A 22,879-nucleotide genomic window follows, 5' to 3' on the forward strand; every position below is an offset into this window, starting at 1 on the left:
TTGTTTTTCATTGTCATTTATTGTTTATCTTAACCCAGATAAGGAAATATAGTTTTTGTAGCTCATGATCCCGCATGACTAAATTGCTTGAGAAAAGAATTCTGCTTCTAAATTGAATTTATTTTAATTTGGCTTCATATTCTACCTTTTCTATGTTAGCTGAAAGGGTGGATGACATTAGGGCATGCCATCTATTTTTGGCCATCCAGCATGTACATCTGACCTGTATCTAACACCATTTTCGGGATCAAAGTCACCCACTGGTATCTCCATTAATGCTTTTCCCAGCTCCAGTAATGTGACATACTTCATAACTTGAAAAATTATTGTCATAATAACTATCATCAGCCAGTATTTGCTGAACGAAATCATCTGAAGATGAACCATGCAGGGAATTAGCTATTTTGCGTTTTCTAGGTGGCCTGTATTTTAAACACACATTTGATGCAAATTCAAATTATGATATAACATTTGTTCCAAAGCACAATGTGCCAATCAAATTTAGTTTAACAGCCATTTATGTAATGTGACTAGCAATGCAAATGATGAGTTCCAGGTCATATTTCATCAACTTTGTCTTTTTGTCTCACCTGTCAACAGATTAAAGTCATACTGAATTTTATACTTGCAATTTTTGAGAAAATAAATCATCTTCCTTTAGATTTCATGCAGGTATGGCCCGATGTAATGGCATTCAAGTTTGTTAGTCCAACTTGTAAGCGGTTACCCTATGCCAACACAGCACGGTGTTGGTAAATTCCAACTTTTCAATACGACATTGTCTTTGATCTACACTCAGATATAAATGTCCAAATATCAGAAATGGGTTGGCAAGGGTCAGAGGGAGCTCTACTTTATTTTGAACAAGCTGTTGAAATAAAATAATTACCATGGAATTTCCGGGGTGGATAGTAGTGGAATATTACAAACCATGTCACTTGGTGGTAATTTGTATATGGCAAGTGAGTTTTGTCATGTCCTTTTTGTTTTAACTTACAAAAGTGGTTGCATGTTTCTGAGCTGTCTCATATGAATTCTCAATTTAAAGAATAACAATGCAAGCGACTAATACAATTTTTGTCAGTTGCTGAAGATTCAAATAACTTGCATATGTTAAGTATCATTTTGTATCGATTTTCCACCACTTGTATCGATATATGTATCATTACAGCAAAAGTATTGATGCATCGATATATTGGTGAATCATTTTGCCCCTAGTCACAGCAACCTGCTTTTTGGCACTCCATTGATTATGATAACCTTTTGCATTTAGCTCAGTTTTTCTGGCATCGTTGTATGTACAGTCATGAAACTTATAGGTTTATTTATCTTGGAATGTACTACCAAACTGTAGGCAAAAATTAGGTCAAAGTCACAGATTTTTCCTGACCCAGTGATTGCATTAGGTTTTTGTATTTAGCTCAGTTTCTCTGACACTGTTTTTATTTAGTCAGATAACTTGATGGATGTATTCATCTTGGAGGGCATTATTCAATATGGGCAAAAGTAGGTCACAATGACCTACTTTTCATGCTTCAGTAATTATATTGTTTTGCATTTAGGTCAGCTCCTTAGACATTGTTTTGTCTACAGCCATAGCATTTTATGAATGTTTTTTTTTATATTATGGATATTAACATTGTAATTCACCTGTTAAAGTCACAGTGACCAACTTTTCATGCTGGATTGACCATGCAAGGTTTTTGGATTATGCCATATCTGAGCAAGTTTGACAGTATTCTGCAGAATTCTAGTTTATTTGATTATTTTTTACTTTAAAAGCTGTGTTTTTTTGATGAATGAAATAATTTAGATGATAAATAATCAACTTAGAGCCAAAGAGGAGGATACAAGAATAGATATTAATAATAATTTCTTGTAAGTAATTCTTTGTAGCGATTCTTCTTGGTCATGTTATTCTACTTTGTTCATAATGAATATAACTAATTTGATTCAAAATTATCATCATTATCATTATCATTGCTATTTGTATAACTACTACCACCACCATTGTCATCATCAAGTGTGTATACACACGTTTCTTACTGCAGAGTGGCAGCAGTCAGCAGATGCTACAGAGCTGAGACATCTGGAGTTGAGGAAGAGCAGGGAATCTACCGGGTCCATCAGTTCACCAAGGTTACTTAAGGGCATTTATCCATACTTGTCTCACATGTAAAGCAGTATCTGAATTCAGTTATTGCTTTTCAGTAGAAACTGAAATGTCAACATTAAGTTCTAACTTTTACTTCCATTTCTCAGGTGCTGCTACACATACAGTTATGAAATTTCATGATGCATCCATGTCTTGGAGTTCAACCCTCTACTACTACCAAAATGAGACCATCATTACTGTACTGGTAACTACATTAGAACTCTGCACTGTGCAGTTATGTTGGACACATCAGATTCTCATTGCCTCATGTTTGATGAATGCTCCAAATACTAGACAAAGAAGTTATATTTCTAATGTCTTTTTTCTTTACATATGCCTCTCACTTGTGGTGCATTTTGTTCAGTTTTGTCATCATACCAGGTTTGAATTTAAACTTCATGACATTATTTTCAAATTAATCAGTCATTTATTTTGTCTAAATTGTAACAGAGTAGCTTGAAACTTGCAATATTTACAAAGTAGCTTGAAACTTGCAATATTTACAAAGTAGCTTGAAGCCTGCAATAATAATAATAACTCTATTTATGCTCCACTATAAGTGTGGAAAAGGCGCATCCATGTGACAGAACCAGGACATCAAATCGGTCAATTTCAAAAACTTCTGAGCAGTGGGCTGGCTTCTAAATCAGTAGGATCTCTCATGGACATTTAATTTTTTACATTTTAAGGGTGTTGAAAACAAAAGTGCATTTGTCTAATATCTATTTTGTTCATATAATTTAAAACGTCGACTTTTGGACATGAATCAGATTATGATGGATATGTTGCAATATAAGTCATGGTATTATCATAAATGAAAAAGGCAAAAGTTGTATATCTCATGGTTCACTGCAGAGATACTTAAAAATAAAAGTATTATTAGTTTCCTTCAGAAATTTACTGCTTGATGCCCACTGATGACATTCATTGAGATTCAGTTTCACACTTAACAGGGTGTCAATAGTTTTCTGATCCAGATTTCCACTATGCAATGGTCTCTGCATATGTCTGCTGAAAATATTTCTTTCCCAATGTGTTATCTTATAATCCACTTTGCATTTAGCACACAACGCAAACTCAGTGCCTTCGCTACTTGCTTGCACAGACGTAATCTCTGATTTCCATGCATTGTTGAACACACAATAGGTGTAGCAGATAGTTTTTTGCCATTGAGAGAAAGTGCGTGTTTCAGCATTTTGGCATGAATTGCCCAAAAAAGGATAAAAATTTCCATTACATATTGCTACTAAATATCTTGAAAAATAATGATAACAATTGATCAAAACAAATAAATTGAAAATGCTTATGCAAGTTTTTCTGCCAAAATAAGTTTTTGGTGGGTCTCTGTTTATCTCCTCTGTGCTAAAGTCAGCCAGTTTTTAATTAATATCTTGCAAGCCATAATGGACCACCTTTGAATAATTTATTACTTATTACACATCAATAAATATCCCACCTTTGGCCATAAACCCCAAATTACAGCAATAATGTAATCAATTTACAGCTTGTTTTGTACATATGTCAGATAAAGAGTAACATAACCTAATTGGATTACTCAGCACACAGGGGGCCCCAAGTGGCCGAGTGGTCTAAAATGCTCTCCATTATGGATCTCTGCCATCTCACCTATGTCTGCATCGGTTCAGGTCTCGGAATCAGCCAATGTGGGTATTTGAGAAAGCTTCCAGTAGCTTCTCGAGGGTTGGTGGTTCTTTCTGGGGATTTCCCTGGTTCTTCCTCCACCATTATTACTGGCCGCCATGTATAGACTATCGTGTGCTAAAAAATGGCGTTAAACCCTACAACAACAACAACAACTCAGCACACATCATTGCATTAGTGAACAGCTGAGATCACCAGTAGACAGGATCTGGCTGGTTTCAGCAATGTTTGGATGGAATGCTTAAAAATACCATTTTTAGATTTCTCACAAATTTATTTTAAGTTTTCAGTTTTAAAAACTGTAGATTCCAACTATGAAATGATATTAGATGGCCTTTCAAATCAAACTATTTTTGTCATCCTTGCATTAGAATCAGATATATGAAGGCACAGCCAGTTATCTTTGTCCATTCTATCCATGCAACCTAGATTAACTTTTTAATTTAGGTAATTTTCTCAGGCATTGTTGGACAGTTAGAGCCCTGTCTTTCATTTTATGTGTGGATTCATCTTGGTGAATACTACAAAGTCCCACAAAAATTAGATTGATGTGACAGGGCATTAGTGTTTTACAAACACAGTTTTAGTTATTTATGGATATTACAATACTGCTATTTTGTATCCCTTTTTGTTATACCACCATATTTGAATGTGTACCTTGCAAAATCTTCATTTGCAATTTTACATTTAATCTGTCAAATGTGAACATTGTCTTCCTTTCTGCTCTTTTTCACAGGTTGAGATGTTTGCTGTGACAGATGGCGATTCCAGCTCAGGGGACAATCTGCTGTCAGAGTTCCTGGGCATTGAAAAAGAAATATTTAGTGAGCTAGGCCTTCATTTTAGGTAATTTAGAGAAAGGAATCGGCACTAAAAGCAAACTCCAGGTTTTAAATACGATTATATAGCTGCCAAGTCATGCCATGTCACATGCAAAATACAATTTAAAACTGCCAAACACACAGACATGAATATGATTTTACAAACATGAATTCCCAAACATTAAACAATTGGGGAGGAGAATTATAAAATTATTAGTAGGACAGTCTTAATCAAAAGAATATCATAGTTTGGGAAGGTGTTTGGAGGCAATTAATGCCTTCAAAAAAGTATCAGCAAGTAGTTAGCAGGTTTTTATGCATTTTGCATTTAGTAGAATGCATATTAGCAGCTGTTGAAAGCCCATCTGGTCAGGAAGCAAGTGAGAGTGCAGGGAAGTAACTGTACTTCAAATCAGAAAGCAGATTGGAATTGGTTATCAGAAAATAGAAATATAACAGAAAACATCTGAAATTTATGTTATTATTTATCTGTTATTAGAATTGAGACATTCCTCTTGTAACAGTCAAATCAAATAAGTTAATAATATTAAATTAATATATCAGGCATATTGATGTATCGTAATAAAAGTCATAAAAATGCGCACAATATAGTAAAATAAAAATATGTAATAAAATAAAAATACGATATTTGCATTGATAGAGTAATAGCTTCTTTGGTATGACAATATAGTTTTATTTAAGAGCACCAGTAAATTATTAATAGTTAGATTTACTGGTCAAAGACAAGAAGAGCTTAAGGGATGATCTGTTGTCTGTTGTACATCCATTGTCTCTAGTCCATCCAGTAGCACAAATTTGTTATTGGTACTTCTCCAGATCAACTTAGAGGAATACCATAAATAGTTGGTCCTAAATTAAAGTGGTGCTATTTGGACATCCATTATGGAAAATCACAGTAGCCATGTTGAAACCCTTGTTATTACTACTCCTAAACTGACAGTAATATCAGCATAAGGTTTTCACTAAAAGAGTTTTTATGATGCCTTATGATGTCTAGCTGGTCCTAAATGAAACTTGGGCCAATCTGATGTACAATATGGCACCACAGTGGTCATTTTGTAAATTTTGTTATCACTACACCTCCTGAACAGAAAATCATATTGCCATCTGATAACTGCTTATGGTGTCTGTTGGTCCTCAACAAAAATTGTGCTATCTGGTAGCTATATGGCTGCCATCTTGAAAATCTTATTTTTGCTACTCCTCCTGAATGAATGCTCATATCAATATGGAGTTTATGCTAAAAGATTTTATATGATGTCTAGTTGGTCCTAAATGAAAAATTGTACTGATCTGATGTCCAGTAAGGCCAACCACAGTGATCATTTTAAAAATCGTATTGCTCCTTCTCCTAAACAAAATCAAATATTGTCTTGGGATTTGCACCAGAAAACTCTTTATGATATCTACATGGTCATAATTGAAAATGGTGCCAATTTGATGTCTGATATGGCTTCCACAGTGGCTATTTTGAAATTCTTGTTATTGCTAATCCTTCTGAATAAAACATAATATGGCCATGGCATTTTGAACAGAAGACATGATGTTATTTGGCCCAATATTAAGATGGTGTTGATCTAATGTCCAGTATGACCATCACAGTGGCCATCTTGAAAATGTTGTTATCACCACTCCTGAATAGATGGTCATATGAACATGGGGATTTTACTAGACAACTTATTATTATGTCTACTTGGTCCTAATGAAGCCTTTCAGATATCCAGTATGTCTGCCACAGTGGCCATCTTGAAAATTGTTTCGCTATTTCTCCTGAATGAATGTTTGTATCACCATGAAGTTTTCATTGAAAGACTTCTTATGATGTGTGGTTGGTCAAAATTAAAAATGGTGCTAATGCTAATCTGACTTCTTGACATAGCTGTTATTTTGAATCTGGAGAATCCCCTGTTCTGTAAATAGCTACATTACAGATGTCTTCATCAATAATTCAGGGCTGTAAAATTATGGGGAAATATCTTTAAGAAAAACAAAATAACAATACAAAAAATAAATAAAATGATAAAGAATTGCAATTATTAGAGTTTAATATTTTTTTTGGAGTTTATCATGGTTTAAACTGTCAATTGCTGACTCATACAGCTTACATAACACCATCCGGTGGCCTAGTGGTTAGAGCATCTGCCACGGATGCAGAAGGTTGTGGGTTCAAACCTCAACCGAGTCATACCAAAGACTTGCAAAAAATGGTACTAGCAGCTGCCTCACTTGGCGCTCAGCATTAAGAGGTTAATGTTTGGACTGGTTGGCCTGATGTCAGGATAATTTGACTGGATGGGACATCATGCTACATGTCTGCGGTATGATGCCCCAGTGCTAGACATCACTATAAACTGTCACACTGTAGACATCTTAGCTGTATGACTGAAAAATTGTTAAAGCTAAGTTAAAAATCCAAATCACACACACATGAACATAACACCCTTCGGACGTTATTTGCTGTGTGATTCAGCTAATGACAGTTCATATTATGATAAAATCAGAAGAAAAAAAACATTATACTCTTAAATAATCAATTTATTAGACATTTTTTGTATCATTTACTACATGTCACTTACCTAGGCCATGTACCACGATGATAAACCCTTGTAAAAGCCACTACCCCACCCACCACCACCAAGTCTGACAAATCCACCACCACCTTAAAAAGAAAGTTGCATGTGTGGCACTCTTTCTTGGAGTTATCAAAAAATCTGATTTTAAAGTTAATTTCATTGATTAAAAATAATTGATTAACTAATTGATATATTGAGTGTCATTGAACAAGCACATCAGTGCAATCTAGGTTCTGCCAGAATAGGTAGAAAATATATGCCATTAATATACATTAAAATGAAGAAGTAAAATACAGTATGTATTCTTAGGTACACTTATTTATGCTTGTGATATTGTGTTATTTTACACTGTTCGTTTAGAGCAATATTCTTTTTTATTTTTTTAATAGATGTATCCTCACTATCAATGGAAAATTAATTGCTGTCTCTAGATGTGAATGAGACATTTGATGTGGTCCAAAACTTTATCATAGTAAATATAAAAAGATTCAATCATTTATTTTGTTTTTCTGTATTTTTCATGCATAATGTTGTTTTCAAATACAGTGCTAATTTGTGTCTCTGAATTCACATAATAATCACTAGCATAGGGTTATCTTACAAATTGTCCAGTTGGCTGATACTGGTAGGGTTATCTTACAAATTGTCCAGTTGGCTGATACTGGTAGGGTTATCTTACAAATTGTCCAGTTGGCTGATACTGGTAGGGTTATCTTACAAATTGTCCAGTTGGCTGATACTGGTAGGGTTATCTTACAAATTGTCCAGTTGTCTGATACTGGTAGGGTTATCTTACAAATTGTCCAGTTGGCTGATACTGGTAGGGTTATCTTACAAATTGTCCAGTTGGCTGATACTGGTAGGGTTATCTTACAAATTGCCCAGTTGGCTGATACTGGTAGGGTTATCTTACAAATTGTCCAGTTGGCTGATACTGGTGATCAATGGCTAATAACAATATGCAATTGTCTAAAAAACATGGTGGGTTGCAATGCACTAGAAACTTTAAAATTAAAGTCATAACAATAAAAGTTGCTGAACTTTTATAATTAATTCTTTAAAGTGTTTGTCTGTTTAGTATTATGGACCAGTCTTACGTTTTTATGATTAATTGTTATGCCAATTATGATATCAATAAATATTGAAATATTTATGTTATATATTTATAGCATGTAGGGAGAGGGCTGATTTAAGTTGTTATAACTTGTGCCCAGTCCCATTGTATCATATTTTGAGAGCAAAATATGATTAAGCTAATAAATATTGTTTATGCAGCATACAGTGTACCAACATTCTCATCCAAAATATTGTTTATTTGTTATTCTTGCTTATGTGAAGAGTAACAACCAAAAGGTCTTACTACTTGCTTCCAGCCAGTTACCATCTCTAATCTGTGTTAAGTCAGGCCCAACTGCAACTGCAAACTGCACAGACCCAGATCTGTCATTGCATAATGCACTAGCAGATCTGGTCTATGCAGTTTGTTATGAGTACTCAAAACAAAATAGACCCTGATTCTGCCAGCATATTATAAGATGGCAGATCATAGTCTGTGTTGTTTGCATTTGGGCCCAACATAATTGTATTACCAGTACATCTGTTTGCATATATTTAACTTTTACACATAGAATAAATCCAGTTAAAAGTTTCTTATTCAGAACATGTTTGATATTTTCAGAGTCCATTGTGAACATTGTTGAATAATGCATATTTTTGATGTAGTTGATGAAAGAAACCTATGCATACATATTTTTTACAGAAATTTAACAAGAAAACTAAATTTGAGTAACGTTTAAAATTAAGAATTCATGTAATGACTGATAAGGAAAAAAATGTAAGTCTCTGTGGTATTTATTGTAATCATCATCATTTATCTGTCACTTGTTTGAATGGCTAAAGTTAACATTGTTGAAATTGGAGTAAGTGTAACATTAATTATGATGTACTTTGCTGCAGGATACTGGATATGCCTTCTGTTGAACTTGGAGCACCTGCCTGTAGGAAATTTGACATGGAGGCATGGATGCCAGCTAAAAAATTCTGGGGAGAGGTAATAAAACTTAAGAAAGAGTAGGCAGACAGTTGTTCATCCACACACCTTGGGGGAGTGAAAAATGTTTGGCTAAAGAGTTGGGATGAACAAGTTTGGATTGTACCCAGTCTATATATGCAGCATGTTGTTTGCATAAAGCAATAATTTGGATGAATGAGGCTCATTTATAATAGGGTCTGCTGATTTAAAGTCAAATAATTTCACAGGCTCTGGTTCTCACATTACATTTATCATATTTTAACTGCAAGTTTTCACTACAAGCACATTATGTTAGCGTTAGTTAATGTGGTGCCCTTTGACAGGCGATGAAATTCAAACAGCATGAAAACTAGAGAACAAACATTTTGGATTCCCATTGATTTCAAATCAACGTGTGAGAAGTATGTCATACTGCCCATGCAGGCATTATGCCTATGTAATGTCATTTTGTCATACTGCCCATGCAGGCATTATGCATATGTAATGTCATTTTGTCATACTGCCCATGCAGGCATTATGCATATGTAATGTCATGCAACTCCTCCTGCACCATCCAAGATGGAGACTTTCAACATGGTTTTTTTATGATTTGGAATGATGTTTAGATGTGTTTTAGAACTTTGATCCATCCATTGGCAGGTTTCGGTGAGTAGAGACACTTAATAAAGGATGGAACTAAATATAACTGAGTTAAGTATGTATGGTACAGAATTCAAGATTACGCTATGTGATTTTAATCATACAAACAAAAACTGAGGGGCCCTTGGTGGTTGTGTGGTCTAAAATTCTCGCTTTTACCAATCACTGCTATCTCATCTCTATGTGGGTTGGAGTCTTAGCCTCAGCCATTAAGGGTATATGAGAAAACTTGCTTGTCGCATCCTGTGGGTCAGTGGTTTTTACCAGGGTATACCCGCTATACTGTCTGCCATGTAAATCCTATCGTGTACTTAGAAATAACATTAAACCCCAGACAATAACAACATCACAAAAAAAACAATGTCATAAACATTTATAAAATTTTCAAATCACAAGCAAAATTTTAAGTTGCTTTTATTATTTTGCAAGGTGTTTATTATTCATCACTAATACAGAAGTCTGAACAAAACATGGCTTTGTGTACTCAAAACTTTAAAAGAGCCCAGATTTAGAAAGCAAATTTTTAGTAAATTATGTTTCTCCGAGAATACTTACCCGATCACATTAACGTTAGGGATATAAGCCTGCTACCTCTCGAATCCAGCCCTACTAAAAGACGAAAATTCGTCTTTTCTGTCTATCTCATATAGACGAAAGGGCAATAACTCTTGCCCCTTATCTCCCCTTGCCACCGCCAGGTGTCATTAGTTTTTTAAGCTGAGCGATATATATTATACAAGGATGCTCGCATAGTGGGGTGGTTGGGAGGGTTTTTAAGTAATGTGATCAGGTAAGTATTCTCGGAGAAACATAATTTACTAAAAATTTGTTTTCTCCTTCAAATACATTCCCTGATCACATTAACGTTAGGAGAATAGGTAAATAGGAGGAGGGAATGCTGAGCATCCTACCTCCACCCCAGGTACCTTCTAGGGAATGATGGCTGGATTCCCCATTTGAACGATAACCCATTCTCCTAACTTCATCAGCAACACAGCCTAGGGTCCCGTGATATGTGACCCCTATATACGGTTAAGAAGATAGTTATTGAAATCTTCTTACCTACGAAATTTCACTGGTGAATCCAGCGAAGCTGATAAGCTGTACTGATTGTTTTAAATGGATCTGGTGGTCATCTGGGCTGCTGACACCGGACCTACCAGATTCAAGGTTTGCATCTGCGAAGCCAAATCTCTGAGATAAAAACTGGAGAAGGTTTACTCTGCATGCCAGCCACAGCCAACAGCTTCTATTATATCTCGGATCGAAACATTGCGTTCGAATGCAAGGCTCGCCAAGATTGTTCTAATCTCATGAGCTGTAATCTTCATGAGGCGACTCTGATCTTGTGAGACCTCAGAGTATGCTGAGCGTATAACCCACTTCAGCCATGAAGCAAGGGCTTGAGGGGTGATATCCCTTTTACCAGCTTTGACCGGAAGAAAGAGGCGCTTACGTGTGTCCCGACACGCCTCTGTGCGTTTTAAATAGTGCTTGAGTGCACGAACAGGATCTTGCATGGCTGTTGCTCTTGACTTATCTATGGAAGAGAGCGAGCGAATGACGATTCTTTGATTGCCATTGGATGGTAACCTATTTTTGGCTACAAAGCCTGGTTGCGTCAGGAGGACCACCGAACCATCTGATCTGAACTGAAGAAAGTTCGGGTCACTGGAAAGGGCATGTAACTCGCTCACCCTGCATACTGAAGCTAAGGCTATCAAGAAACATGTTTTGTATGATAGTAGCTTTAACGAAGTGTGGGCTAAAGGTTCAAATTTGTCTGAATTGAGCCATGTTAAAACCCAGGACAGATTCCATTTTGGAAACAGGGTGAGGGATTTTGGTCGATTGAAATCAAAATTGGCTAAAAGATCTGATAGATCTTTGTTATGCCCAATATCACATCTACCATGATGGCAGAATGTGTCTGATATCATGGAGCGGTAGCCTTTGATAGTAATTGGGGCCAACTGTTTCTCCTCGAAAAGCCAGAGAAAAAAGTCGGCCAGTTGAGGGATTGAGAGACTCAAAGGTACAATGTTATTGATATGGCACCAGTCCCTGAAAACACGCCACTTTCCCTCGTAAGCCTTCAAAGTGGAGGGCCTTCTTGCTCTTGAGATTCTCTCCACAATCGAAGGTTTAAATTGTTTGTCTCGCAAGGCTGTCCGGACAATAGCCAAGCGTGAAGAAAAAGACAGTCCAGGCAGGGGTGAAACACCCGTGACCGCGGTTGTTTGAGAAGATTTGGGCTGGTTGGAATCTTCCTGGGTAGATCTATCGCTAGATCAAGTAGATCGGTGACCCAGGACTTGTTCCATCTGAGAGGGGCAATCAGAATCATCCGACAGTTCTGACCCCTTAACCTCTGGATTATTTTCGGTACCAAAACAGTGGGAGGGTAGGTGAATGCCCACAACCCCTCCCAGCTGATTGACAGAGCGTTTACGGCCCAAGCCTCTGGGTCTGGAACTGGAGAGAGGAAGGTGGGCAACTTGTGATTCCACCTTGTCGCAAAAAGATTGATCATCGGACGCCCCCAAAGTGTGCAAATCCGAAGAAAGACTGATTGATGGAGTGACCATTCCATGTGAATGACTTGACCTTTCCTGGATAGAGTGTCGGCCAAGACATTGAGTCAGCCGGGAATGTGTCTGACTTGTACGTTGATGTGGAGGTTGTCGCACCAATGTAGAAACTGCCAGATCAGAATGCACAGGTCTGATGATTTGGTGCCCCCTTGTTTGAGGAGGTAAGTCACCACCACAGAGTTGTCTGACATAATGAGGACGGTTTTTCCTGAGAGTTGATCCTTCGAGAAATGAAAGGCATTGATGACAGACCTCATTTCTAAAAGGTTGATGTGGAGGGCTTGTGCCACTGATGCAGGAATGATCGTATCTCGGGTGTAATCAATATTGTTTGATTGAGGGGACTTGAAAAGGGGCGCCATTGTGCCAGTAATGTCATTTGTAAGGGACGCATAAAAAGACGGCCAAGCGGGATCAAGTCCGCCGCCACATTGAATAATCCGAGGAGTTGCAAGAATTCTGTCGTTGAAATCCACGTCCTGATGGAAACAGACTCGACGAGTTCGATGATCCGGGTTACACGAGCGTGAGGGAGCCGTACCAGATTCAGATCGGTGAGAAACTCCATACTCAGATGGACAAAATGCTGGGATGGATGGAGATCGGACTTTTTCCAGTTCACGAGAAAGCCTAAATGATCTAAAAGTGCTAAAAGATCGTTTCTGCCTTTGAGCAGAATAGAACTTACCATATGTTTCTTGAGGATGTTGTCCAAGTACACTGCCGTCAATGTAGATGAAGTTGAGCGGAACAGGGTGATGACGCAATCCATAACCTTGGTAAAAGCCCAAGGGCTGATGTTGAGGCCAAAGGATAGGACCTGGAACTGATAAACCGCATCACGGTAAGCGAATTGGAGAAATTTCCGTGGCGTGGGGTGGATAGGGACGTGAAAATAGGCGTCAGTCATATCTAGACTGACGGCATACTCGTCCTGTCAGATGGAAAGACAGATTGATCTCGCCGTTTCCATCTTGAATTTCGGTGGTAAAATGTATTGATTGAGGCGACTCAGGTCAATGATCGGCCTCAACTTGCTGTTTGCCTTCTGGATAAGAAACAGCCTGGAATAAAACCCTGGTGATTGCAGTTTTTTCACAATCTCCACCGCCCGTTTTTCTATGAGCGACCTTATCTCCTGTTGTAGAAATGTATCCTTCTCCCGATCGGACGGTACGTCCGTGAAGAGGGGAGAGGAGGACAGGGGAGGGGGTTGGATAAATGAAATCCGAAGCCCCTCCGAAATGACCTGGATCACCCAATCATTCTGAGGAAAAAAGGTGGTCCAGTGGTCCTGAAATTGCAGGAGGCGGCCGCCCACAGGTAGGCTGTCCGCAGGTGGTGGGGAGGGTATGTCAACTTTTAGAGTTCGGAGGCTTGAAGACGGAGAAACTTTGTTTCTTACCGCCTCTGTATGGTTGCCTCCTAGCTTGATTAGACTGTTGTGTCCTGGCATTGGGTTGGGATCTATACTGCACATTTGATTGTAAGGATCCCTTGTCCCTGGTCCGCCAATCATCCCTCCATTGTGGCAGGGGCTGATTTTTCTAAACGCCTGCGAGGGTTGGGCAGCGAGTTGGAGGGGCAATTCTTGAACTGCCTGCTTCCAAACTTCTTCAATTTTTCCTCCAAAGAGTAAAGGCAACCCAAACGGAGTCTTCCGTAAAGCCAGAGTATGATGGGGCTTGAGCGACATGGACCGCAGACATGCGTCACATCGTATCAGGTTTAAGTTGGCAGAAGCAGTCAACGCATTAGCCATGGAATGGTGAGCTGCCCTGTTAATAACTCTAGCAATCCGGGCTGTCGCTTCCCAAGCGTGGTCATTGTCAGATTTTTCTGCGAGTCGGAAAATGGCTAATGAAGCCAAGTCTGACATTGAAGACGTAGCGACTACGTTCCGGACTAGCTTTGACGTGGCATGGAACACATTTTTATCCACTTTGTAAAACAGTGGAGCGGACATGTGAACTGCTGCCATATTTTTGTCCAGGGCTGGAAGATCCGTACTAAAGGCGTCTGGTACTTGGCTTTCTGAAAAGAACGCCTTAGCTTTCCCCGGATCACCTATTCGTCCTGATAGATGATCATTGATCTCCTTAATTTTTGCCAACTGGGGAAGGAGCCGGAAGGACGGCGTCTCTTCCTCCCCATCAAGATCTACAGACACCTTAACTTTGTAGTCTTGAGTGGTGGTAGGAGGTGGAGGGCATTCTGAAGTTGCCAACCCCCTATAAATTTCTTCCACTGCCACCTTGAAGCCAAACTCAGTCCGTTCCATGGTTGGATCTGTGTATGGCTGATTTGCAGGAGTTTCGTCACCCTCACTGTGTGCCGAGTCATGTTCTGGAATAGCTTGCATTTCTGGATAGAGCATACCAGGTGGCATAGATGACGCGATTCCGTCATCCTTGACACTGTCACTAACTCCCCCTTGTGGATAAGCCGTGAACATATGGCTGGCCGGCCCTGCCGGCTGGTTTGTCTGGCTTGTGGTCGGCCTGAATGTTGGCGACGGTCCTGCTATCACCGGTACCGGCTGCTCCAATGGCCTGGCTGGACGGATAGATTTCTCACTAAAATCTCCGCCATAGTATTGGTATGTTGCCGGCGGTACAGCTTGATGGACAGATTTATCACTAAAATCCCCGTAAATCATATTTGGTCGGACCGTTTTAGCAATAGGGTCCCCATGCTGGGACAGCTGGACGGCCGGTGACGTAGAGGTTGTATAATGAAATGGATCCGGTAAAAAACCCATGCGTCCTGACTTACAGGCCCGAAGGCCATGCTCGGACATGCGGGGGGACTTACGCCCACTGGGCAGCCTAAAATTGGGGGAACATTCCCCAAAGAGTCAGAAGAAGCTGTGGAAGCGAGCAAGGGAAATAAGGGTAATATCTGGCCTGATGTCAATAGCTGCATCGTCATTTCCTGGACTAAACGACGCATGTGTTCAAAGGTGTACTGTTGTACCCTGTCAACATTATTTTCCTCCATTGCCGCTGATGTTACTGTGGCTGACGGTTGCAAACGACGAACTTTAGGTGGAGGGGGGACCCCAAATTCCACCACAAGACTCGCAATGGAGGCTATCTTCGGATGTATACTGAGGACATCAATGCTATCTTTCTTCGACTTATTCCGTCTATCCCTCCCTTTTGCTGCCTTCTGGACTACATCAGCCCACATTTGCTCTGTCCATGTATTACACACGCTGCATGGTATAGATGATGTACACTTGGTACATACAATACAAGAGTCATGGTTGTCTTCTTTTGCTTTGAACTTTTTGCATTTCATGCATTTGGTTGACATTTCTACTGAAACGACACAAGAAAAGAAAACAAAGCACAAATTAGCAATTCAGCATGTTATTAATTCGCTAATACCACAACCGTTACTAACGGAGTAAGCGAAATTAGTCAGTGTCGCGTTAACTCTTAATTGACAACACGAGTTCAGCGATAGCGTGTGTAACATGGTCTTCAGTAGACGAAATCCGTAAGGGTGACAAAGTCACTAAATTTTGAAAAAATTGTTAAAATAATGTATACAACCTGTAGAAGAATGATTGTCCAACGCAATAAATCCAAATTTAACTTCGGATGGTCCAATTTAACGCTAAGATAGCTTGAATTGTTTGGAGGTATAATGTACGTGTTATCAGTACAAGCGAAGCTTAAAAACTAGTGACACCTGGCGGTGGCAAGGGGAGGTAAGGGGCAAGAGTGATTGCCCTTTGGTCTATATGAAATAGACAGAAAAGATGAATTTTCGTCTTTTAGTAGGGCTGGATTTGAGAGATAGCAGGCTTATATCCCTAACGTTAATGTGATCGGGGAACGTATTTGAAGGAGAAATTATGCTGTATTCATTTATGTTTGGATGTACATTAACAGTCATTGTATATGCTTTTCTGTTTTTCAAGATTTCTAGCACCTCAAACTGCACAGACTTCCAAAGTCGCCGCTTGAATATCAAATACAGAAACAATCAAGGCAACCTCAGACACTGCACAACAGTACGTATTGTTTTTAAAGCTACAAAAATTTGCTGCTCAGAATGCCATGATCATTGCATTATGACATCATCAGTATGATGTCGATTTTTGCCTAGGTGTATTCTAGCACTTTTAACTTGGGGGTGGGGGGGGAAATTGTATGTAAAATTACATGGTTGTGACTTTTGTCTACAAATTAGTAATGATAAAGAAAAGTTCTTTTACTACTTTATAATCATAGTAACAGTATGTGAAAAGAACTGATGAAGTCAGTGAAAAAGCTTATTATGAGACCTATGGAAATCTAGCAATTTACTTAAATCAGTCGATCTGGCTTTCTGTTGTGGATGCTGACATGATCTCAATTATTGTGTCATGCTGAAAACACCATTCTCTCATCAACACTTTTTTATTTGCATATTTGATTGAAAAATTGTTAATGCTACATTAAAAATCAAAATCACACACACACACACACACATGCATATTTGATTGAGAAGACTATAATCTCCATCCTGTATATATTGTTATTTTATGGGCAATTAGTGATAAGGTTTTTTTTTCTTTGTTACTTTTCTATGTAATGACATTTTCTTGGGAGTAGCTAATCAACCCTCAGACCAATCTGTATATTATGAAGCGATTCAGCTTAGGTATATCTACCCTCAGTAGTGTAAAAAAATGCAAACCAATCTGTATACTTTGAAGTGATTCAGCTTAGGTATATAAAAAGTGTACATTTTTCATCATGTTAAATACTCCAACAGTTCAGTAGTGATCACCCTAAACCCTTTACCTCAGAGAGTCTGTGGCTTTTTAGCCAGTTGATATACATGTACCAAAGTTACACAGTGCAGTGCACTGTAAATAGAACACCAGTTACCTATTTGACTCCATACACATAGGCCTGTCTATTAACTGTTTAGCAGTGTGGTATATGTTACTTTGAACATTAATTTTAACCTTTTTACTTTCTTGGTACACATCTATTATGTATAGAAAGATTTAAGAGTAAAATCTAATCATTATAAGCTGCATAATTATTTTTCTCGGAAGAATTTTTCTTGTGCTTTCAAAATCTTGAGAGAATTTGTTCACCGTCAAGCCAGTGAAGCTGCCATTTCTCATACTTGACATTTACAATGTTCTTTGTCTGCATCTACATCAGTAAATCATCTGAATTTGATAATTTATATAAACTAATTGTTGCCTACATCAATATCAGAGCCTTTAACTACGTTATTGAAGCTTTCGTTGTAGTGATTCTAATCATGCAAACTCAAGAAAGTACTGAACAAAATCCCACTGCCTCCATTTTGGATTGTGGAGAATATGACCCAGTTATATATTATTTTGCTACTTTTATGGCAGGGGATGGGATGGGGGTATGAAAAATGCTCAGTTTGGATAATTGAGTTTAAGTGATGTAAAAATCTGCACCTTTGGGTGATATTCATATGCTTGGAATAAGTAATTCATTTTGATAATAGACCCAATACAAAAAATTTAGCTTTATTTATTGGAGTAATTTTCTTCCAGTTCATTATTTTTCTATTATGCTTCATGTATTGTATATAAAAAAAAAAAAAATAGTTGGTGCCGTCTTATACAACATGTAGTTCATTAAATCCTAAGCCTGATAGCAACCAGAGACAAGTAAAAGGTTTAATAAGACAAGGCTCACTGTAAATGAAGATGCATCTTTTGTTATCTTATAGGTAAATGGAACAGCCTGTGCTATTCCAAGGACAATTATGGCCATTGTGGAGAATTTCCAAGAAAAGGTAAATGTCAACAAAAACCTTAATGCTCTGGAGTAAGATTCCTTTGTCAGTATTATGTGATAAGGATATTGCCTTTGATTTAACAAATTATGACTGTATATCGATGAATGGATGGTCGTATCGACATGTGGTTTTCATCACAAGACTACTAATGATGTCTTGTTGGTCCTAAATGAAAACGGTTCTGATCTGATATACAATTTGTCCACATCAGCCATCTTGAAAATCGTGCTATTGTTCTTCCACAGCGGAAAATCATATTGACATGAGCTTTTTCATCACAAGACTTTTTACAATTAGTTGAAAATAAATGGAAGTGGTAAGACTTGCACATCCAATATGATTGCCAGTGGTCATCGTGAAAATCGTATTACTACTCCTGAATAGTCATATCAGAATAATGTTTTACTGCAAGACTTCTTATGCTGTCTAGTTTGTCATAAATAAAAATGGTGCAGATCTTACTTCCAATATGGCCACCACAAGGGTCATCTGGAACATATATTTATCACCACTTCGTCTAGATGGCTGGGCATATTGATATTATGATATCACCAGTGGTAGTATGAATGTTTTTTTTTCTTTTACTAAATAACTTCTTGTGATGTTTATCTTGTTCTAAATATGGTGATGCTCAGACATCCATTATGGCCACCACAGTGACCATCTTCTAAATGTTGTTATCACTGTCACTAATCCTGAATGAATTGTCATAGGGTTTTCACTCAAACACTTCTTTTTATGTCTTGTTCATCATAAATAAAAATGGTGCCAAGATGGCAGAACATATCGATTTTGTGCTTTTACCAAAAGACTTCTTGTGACGTTGGACTTAAATGGAAATTATGCTAATCTGATATCCAGCATTGCCACCATGGAAGCCATCTTGAAAATCTTATTGTCACACCTCCAGAATGGAATGTTGTATCAACATGGGTTTTCCACCAGAAAATCTTTTATAATTTCTTCTTAATCATGCCAATCTGACATCCAGTATCTCCACCATAGCAGCTGATTTGAAAATCTTATTATTGCTGAAAAATATAAAAGATGGTTTCAGCACTCAGCTCTTTAATGTAAGAAATGTTCTTATATTGCATTCCTAGAAATCCTTCTCAGCAAGTAGAGTATCAGTCTGTTCCAGGGACTCCTTTTGTACTAAGTTACATGCAAATATGTTCAAAATAAATGTTTTTATTGAAAGATCATTATATATTACCCATTCATTAATAGCAGGGAATGTTTTACTGCTATTAAAATGAAGGGTTTTTAGGGAGGTAAAACTAATTTTAATTATATAATACTTAATACCTGCTATTTTTGTATTGCTATATATTTTCCTGGTCCTAACTGAATGACATTATTCCCTCCAGTTAGTAATTGGAGGTCCAGATTAAAAACATGAACCCAGTCTGATACCTTAGTCCACTTCTGACAATAAAAAAAATCTTCCTTCTTTGATTTGAACTGAGACTGGAGGACATCAATGCAGGGAGGGATGAGGGCATTGATCAGTAATAGGTAAGTATTATATAATTAAAATTAGTTTCACTCCTCCATAAAACTGCATTTTAATAGCAGAAATACATTCCCAGCTGTTATTGCTGAATTTACCAGCATGGAGGAAGGCTAATGGCCTAAAATAAAATGCCAGGTGAACAGTAGGATGTTCTGCTGTTGCCTAGAGGATGACTTGACAACTTGTTGGACTGATACAGTTGGACCCAAAACATAAATACACCAACTCTGGTTCCCCATTGAACAAAGGTAAAATGACGGGAAATCAGAGTGAGAAGGTGGCTTTCATGACACCATCCAAAGAGTAATGACTAAACAAGGCCCAAGACTCAGTGACAGCCCTGACTTCCTGGACTTATCATGAAAGAGAGATGGCTTTTGGTGAGATTGTTAGTACTTTAAATGTTTATTTTAAAGGGAGAAAAAGATGGTTATGACCCTTTATGTCAATGATAAAGTGGAGTTAGACTGTCTATTGATCTTGCAAGCTAGATTTGTAAAGATCTAACCTGGCAAAGGCATCTGTCTTGATCATCTTCATCACATATATGACTGCAACCGATGAATTTCAGTAGGGACAGGAGATAATTCTTGGCCAGAAACCTGTTGACAAAGTGTTAATTTAATTTCACTCCTCCTTACTGTTGCCAAGAAGAACACTCTTTTTTTAGTAAGATTTGCAAAGGAAGCTTCACTCACAGATTTGTAGTACTCAGGAGAGAGAGTAAGAGATAAGCATACAACAATCTCTTGTCCAGAGAGCAAGTATTTGTGATTCTTTCAGAAGGAACATGGACTGTTACTTGACATGTGAGTAAATTCATCCTCTTGAAAATGAAATTCTGAGACAGGATAAGATCCAAATTTTCCTTACTGAGGAATCATCCAAGTCGAGTCACTGTCTCCCAGAAGAGAGACAGATCCCTCAGAAGTGCATGTCTGAGGACATTCTGCATCAATCTGTTGCTGAAGTACTGGAAGATGGGAATCCCTAAAGACCTTAAATGAGCTACTATTACATCATCACCCACAAGGAACCTCTGGAAGTAGAAGCCAGGCTGAAAGGACAGCCAAAATTAAAAGATCTCATATCCCAGACAAAACCACTGAAATTCCTGTTGGTTTAAAAGATAGGGATGGTGTATAAGCATCCTGAAGATCGCGATGTCATTCAGCCTGATGGCATTCCTGACAGAGGTTGTCGTCTTCATTATGAACTGAGTATTTTTGAAGTACTGATTGCTGTGTATAAATACAAAGCAAATGGGAAAAAATCACAATCAGAATTATATGCTGTCAACAGTGCAACTTTATCATGGGTAAACGAAAGTCTACTTTGCGCGTTCATTGTCTCATCCTAAGATTAAGTTAACAAAATTAACAGCATTGATCTTTTACTTTTGCCATCAGTCCTGTGTTAGGACTCCAGGGACTTAAACTATGCAACAAGAAATAGCAAAACAAACAAGTTTTGCATAATTGAAAATAATACATTTCTCAAAATACAGGAGTAAAAGAATTAAATTAACTTACAGCATGGTGAATGAATTCCTATTTCCTAAAAGTCCTTTCACTTCCAATAGTTCCAAGAAATCCGAATACGTTCAAACAAAAAATGCCCCTTCTGTGTTAAAGTTCCAAATAGACAGAAAGATTTCCAAAGAATTTAAAAAATAGTCATTGAATAAACTTAGTTAATACCATACAGTTATTCCAACGTGTCATGCAAAAAAACTTTTCAAAAACCATGTTGGGAGATTAAATCCTAAAACATGCAGATTGGCTCTACCATCAGGAAGTTTTTCTGCAGCATATTTAAGCATCATTTTCACTAAATATTCTCAGATTTTCCGGGTCCAATACACGTTAAAATCTCATCGTTTCTCCCTTGGAGTGCATTATTCCCCCCTCCCAGTGTGCCCCCATCTCCTATTCTGGTCAGCTGTGCCCAAACTGCACAACAGCTAAAGGTTAGACTCAAGCCTCTTTGACATACTTCATAGAAATCGCCTGTTCTACAGTGAGTGAAAGCACTATCAACTGATTGACAAATAAATAATGCCCTTCTTGTTATAACTGACAATGCCTAAAATGGGTGTGAATTTATGTTAACAGTTCAAATGTGGTCTCAAGCTATCATACATGTGATAACTTCCCCATATTTTATATCCCACCTTATTTCCTTATTGTTACCTCATATATGCATATAGCACTGCTTACTAAATAACATATTTAATCCAAATGACTTAGGGGGGCACAGATGCTCTGTGATATGTTTCTTCATTCCTTCATTTAATTTAATGATGGTAATTAATGCTTATATATCCAATACATTAATGCCAGGTGTTGACTCCTGTAAGTTTCATTGGTGGGCATGGGGATCCTAGTTTGCTTGTGGAGAAAATATCTACAGCATTCAGTGATCTTTCTTGGGATTTAGGAAGCAATTCACTAGAAGCAAAGCATGTAAAGCGCTACAAAAATAAATTTCTGAATTCCTGGTTCACAGAGATGTTCTTTGTGAAGCTAACCATAAAGGGGGGGGGGCATTTAATTCCTGAATGCATGAAATCGACGGTCACGTTACACATCACTTATCTTACATTGCAAAGTATGATCACAGGGTTTTAGTATTATAATGTCATTAACTAAAGTTCCTTACAAAACTCTTGTTTGGAAAATAATACGCATCATATAGATTTGCTTAATACCTGATCTTTCTATTAAAAAGTGAGAGAGAAAGACTGTAGATGTCAGGAAAGTAGATATTTTAGATTTGATAATGCATTTATTTCAAGTGACAACAGTCATACCAATGCACTAACCATGATGTGGGATGCAAAGACCATGGAAGCAGTGCAAAACAGTCATGTAATGATTATTTTGTAATATTATGGCTGTATTGCTTGTTGTCAATAAAGTAATAACTTTCCCATTGTTTTCAATTTTCATTGCCTATTACATTAATAGACTTGGAAAAATATTCACTCTTGTTCTGTTGAAATTTCTTGAAAATTGGCAACAAAATATTGAAGTTGGCAATTTTTTTTGCGACAACTTTTTAAAAGCCAAGATCA

General features: G+C 37.7%; 1 protein-coding gene across 4 annotated transcripts in view; it reads left to right on the forward strand.

The window, feature by feature from the left end:
• Positions 1-22,879, forward strand: part of LOC149808354 (serine--tRNA ligase, mitochondrial-like) — a 63,049-nt gene that overhangs the window by 38,422 nt on the left and 1,748 nt on the right. For all 4 annotated transcript variants that reach the window (XM_089976035.1, XM_089976040.1, XM_089976029.1 and 1 more), the window contains exons 11-15: positions 2,052-2,139; positions 4,554-4,663; positions 9,189-9,282; positions 16,429-16,521; positions 18,219-18,284. In XM_089976035.1, the coding sequence (XP_089832161.1) occupies positions 2,052-2,139; positions 4,554-4,663; positions 9,189-9,282; positions 16,429-16,521; positions 18,219-18,284 (451 nt within the window). The remainder of the gene's footprint in view (positions 1-2,051; positions 2,140-4,553; positions 4,664-9,188; positions 9,283-16,428; positions 16,522-18,218; positions 18,285-22,879) is intronic.

The sequence above is a fragment of the Sinohyriopsis cumingii genome, chromosome 1, assembly GCF_028554795.1.
Source record: "Sinohyriopsis cumingii isolate HCF-2022 chromosome 1, ASM2855479v2, whole genome shotgun sequence".
Lineage (NCBI taxonomy): Eukaryota > Metazoa > Mollusca > Bivalvia > Unionida > Unionidae > Sinohyriopsis > Sinohyriopsis cumingii.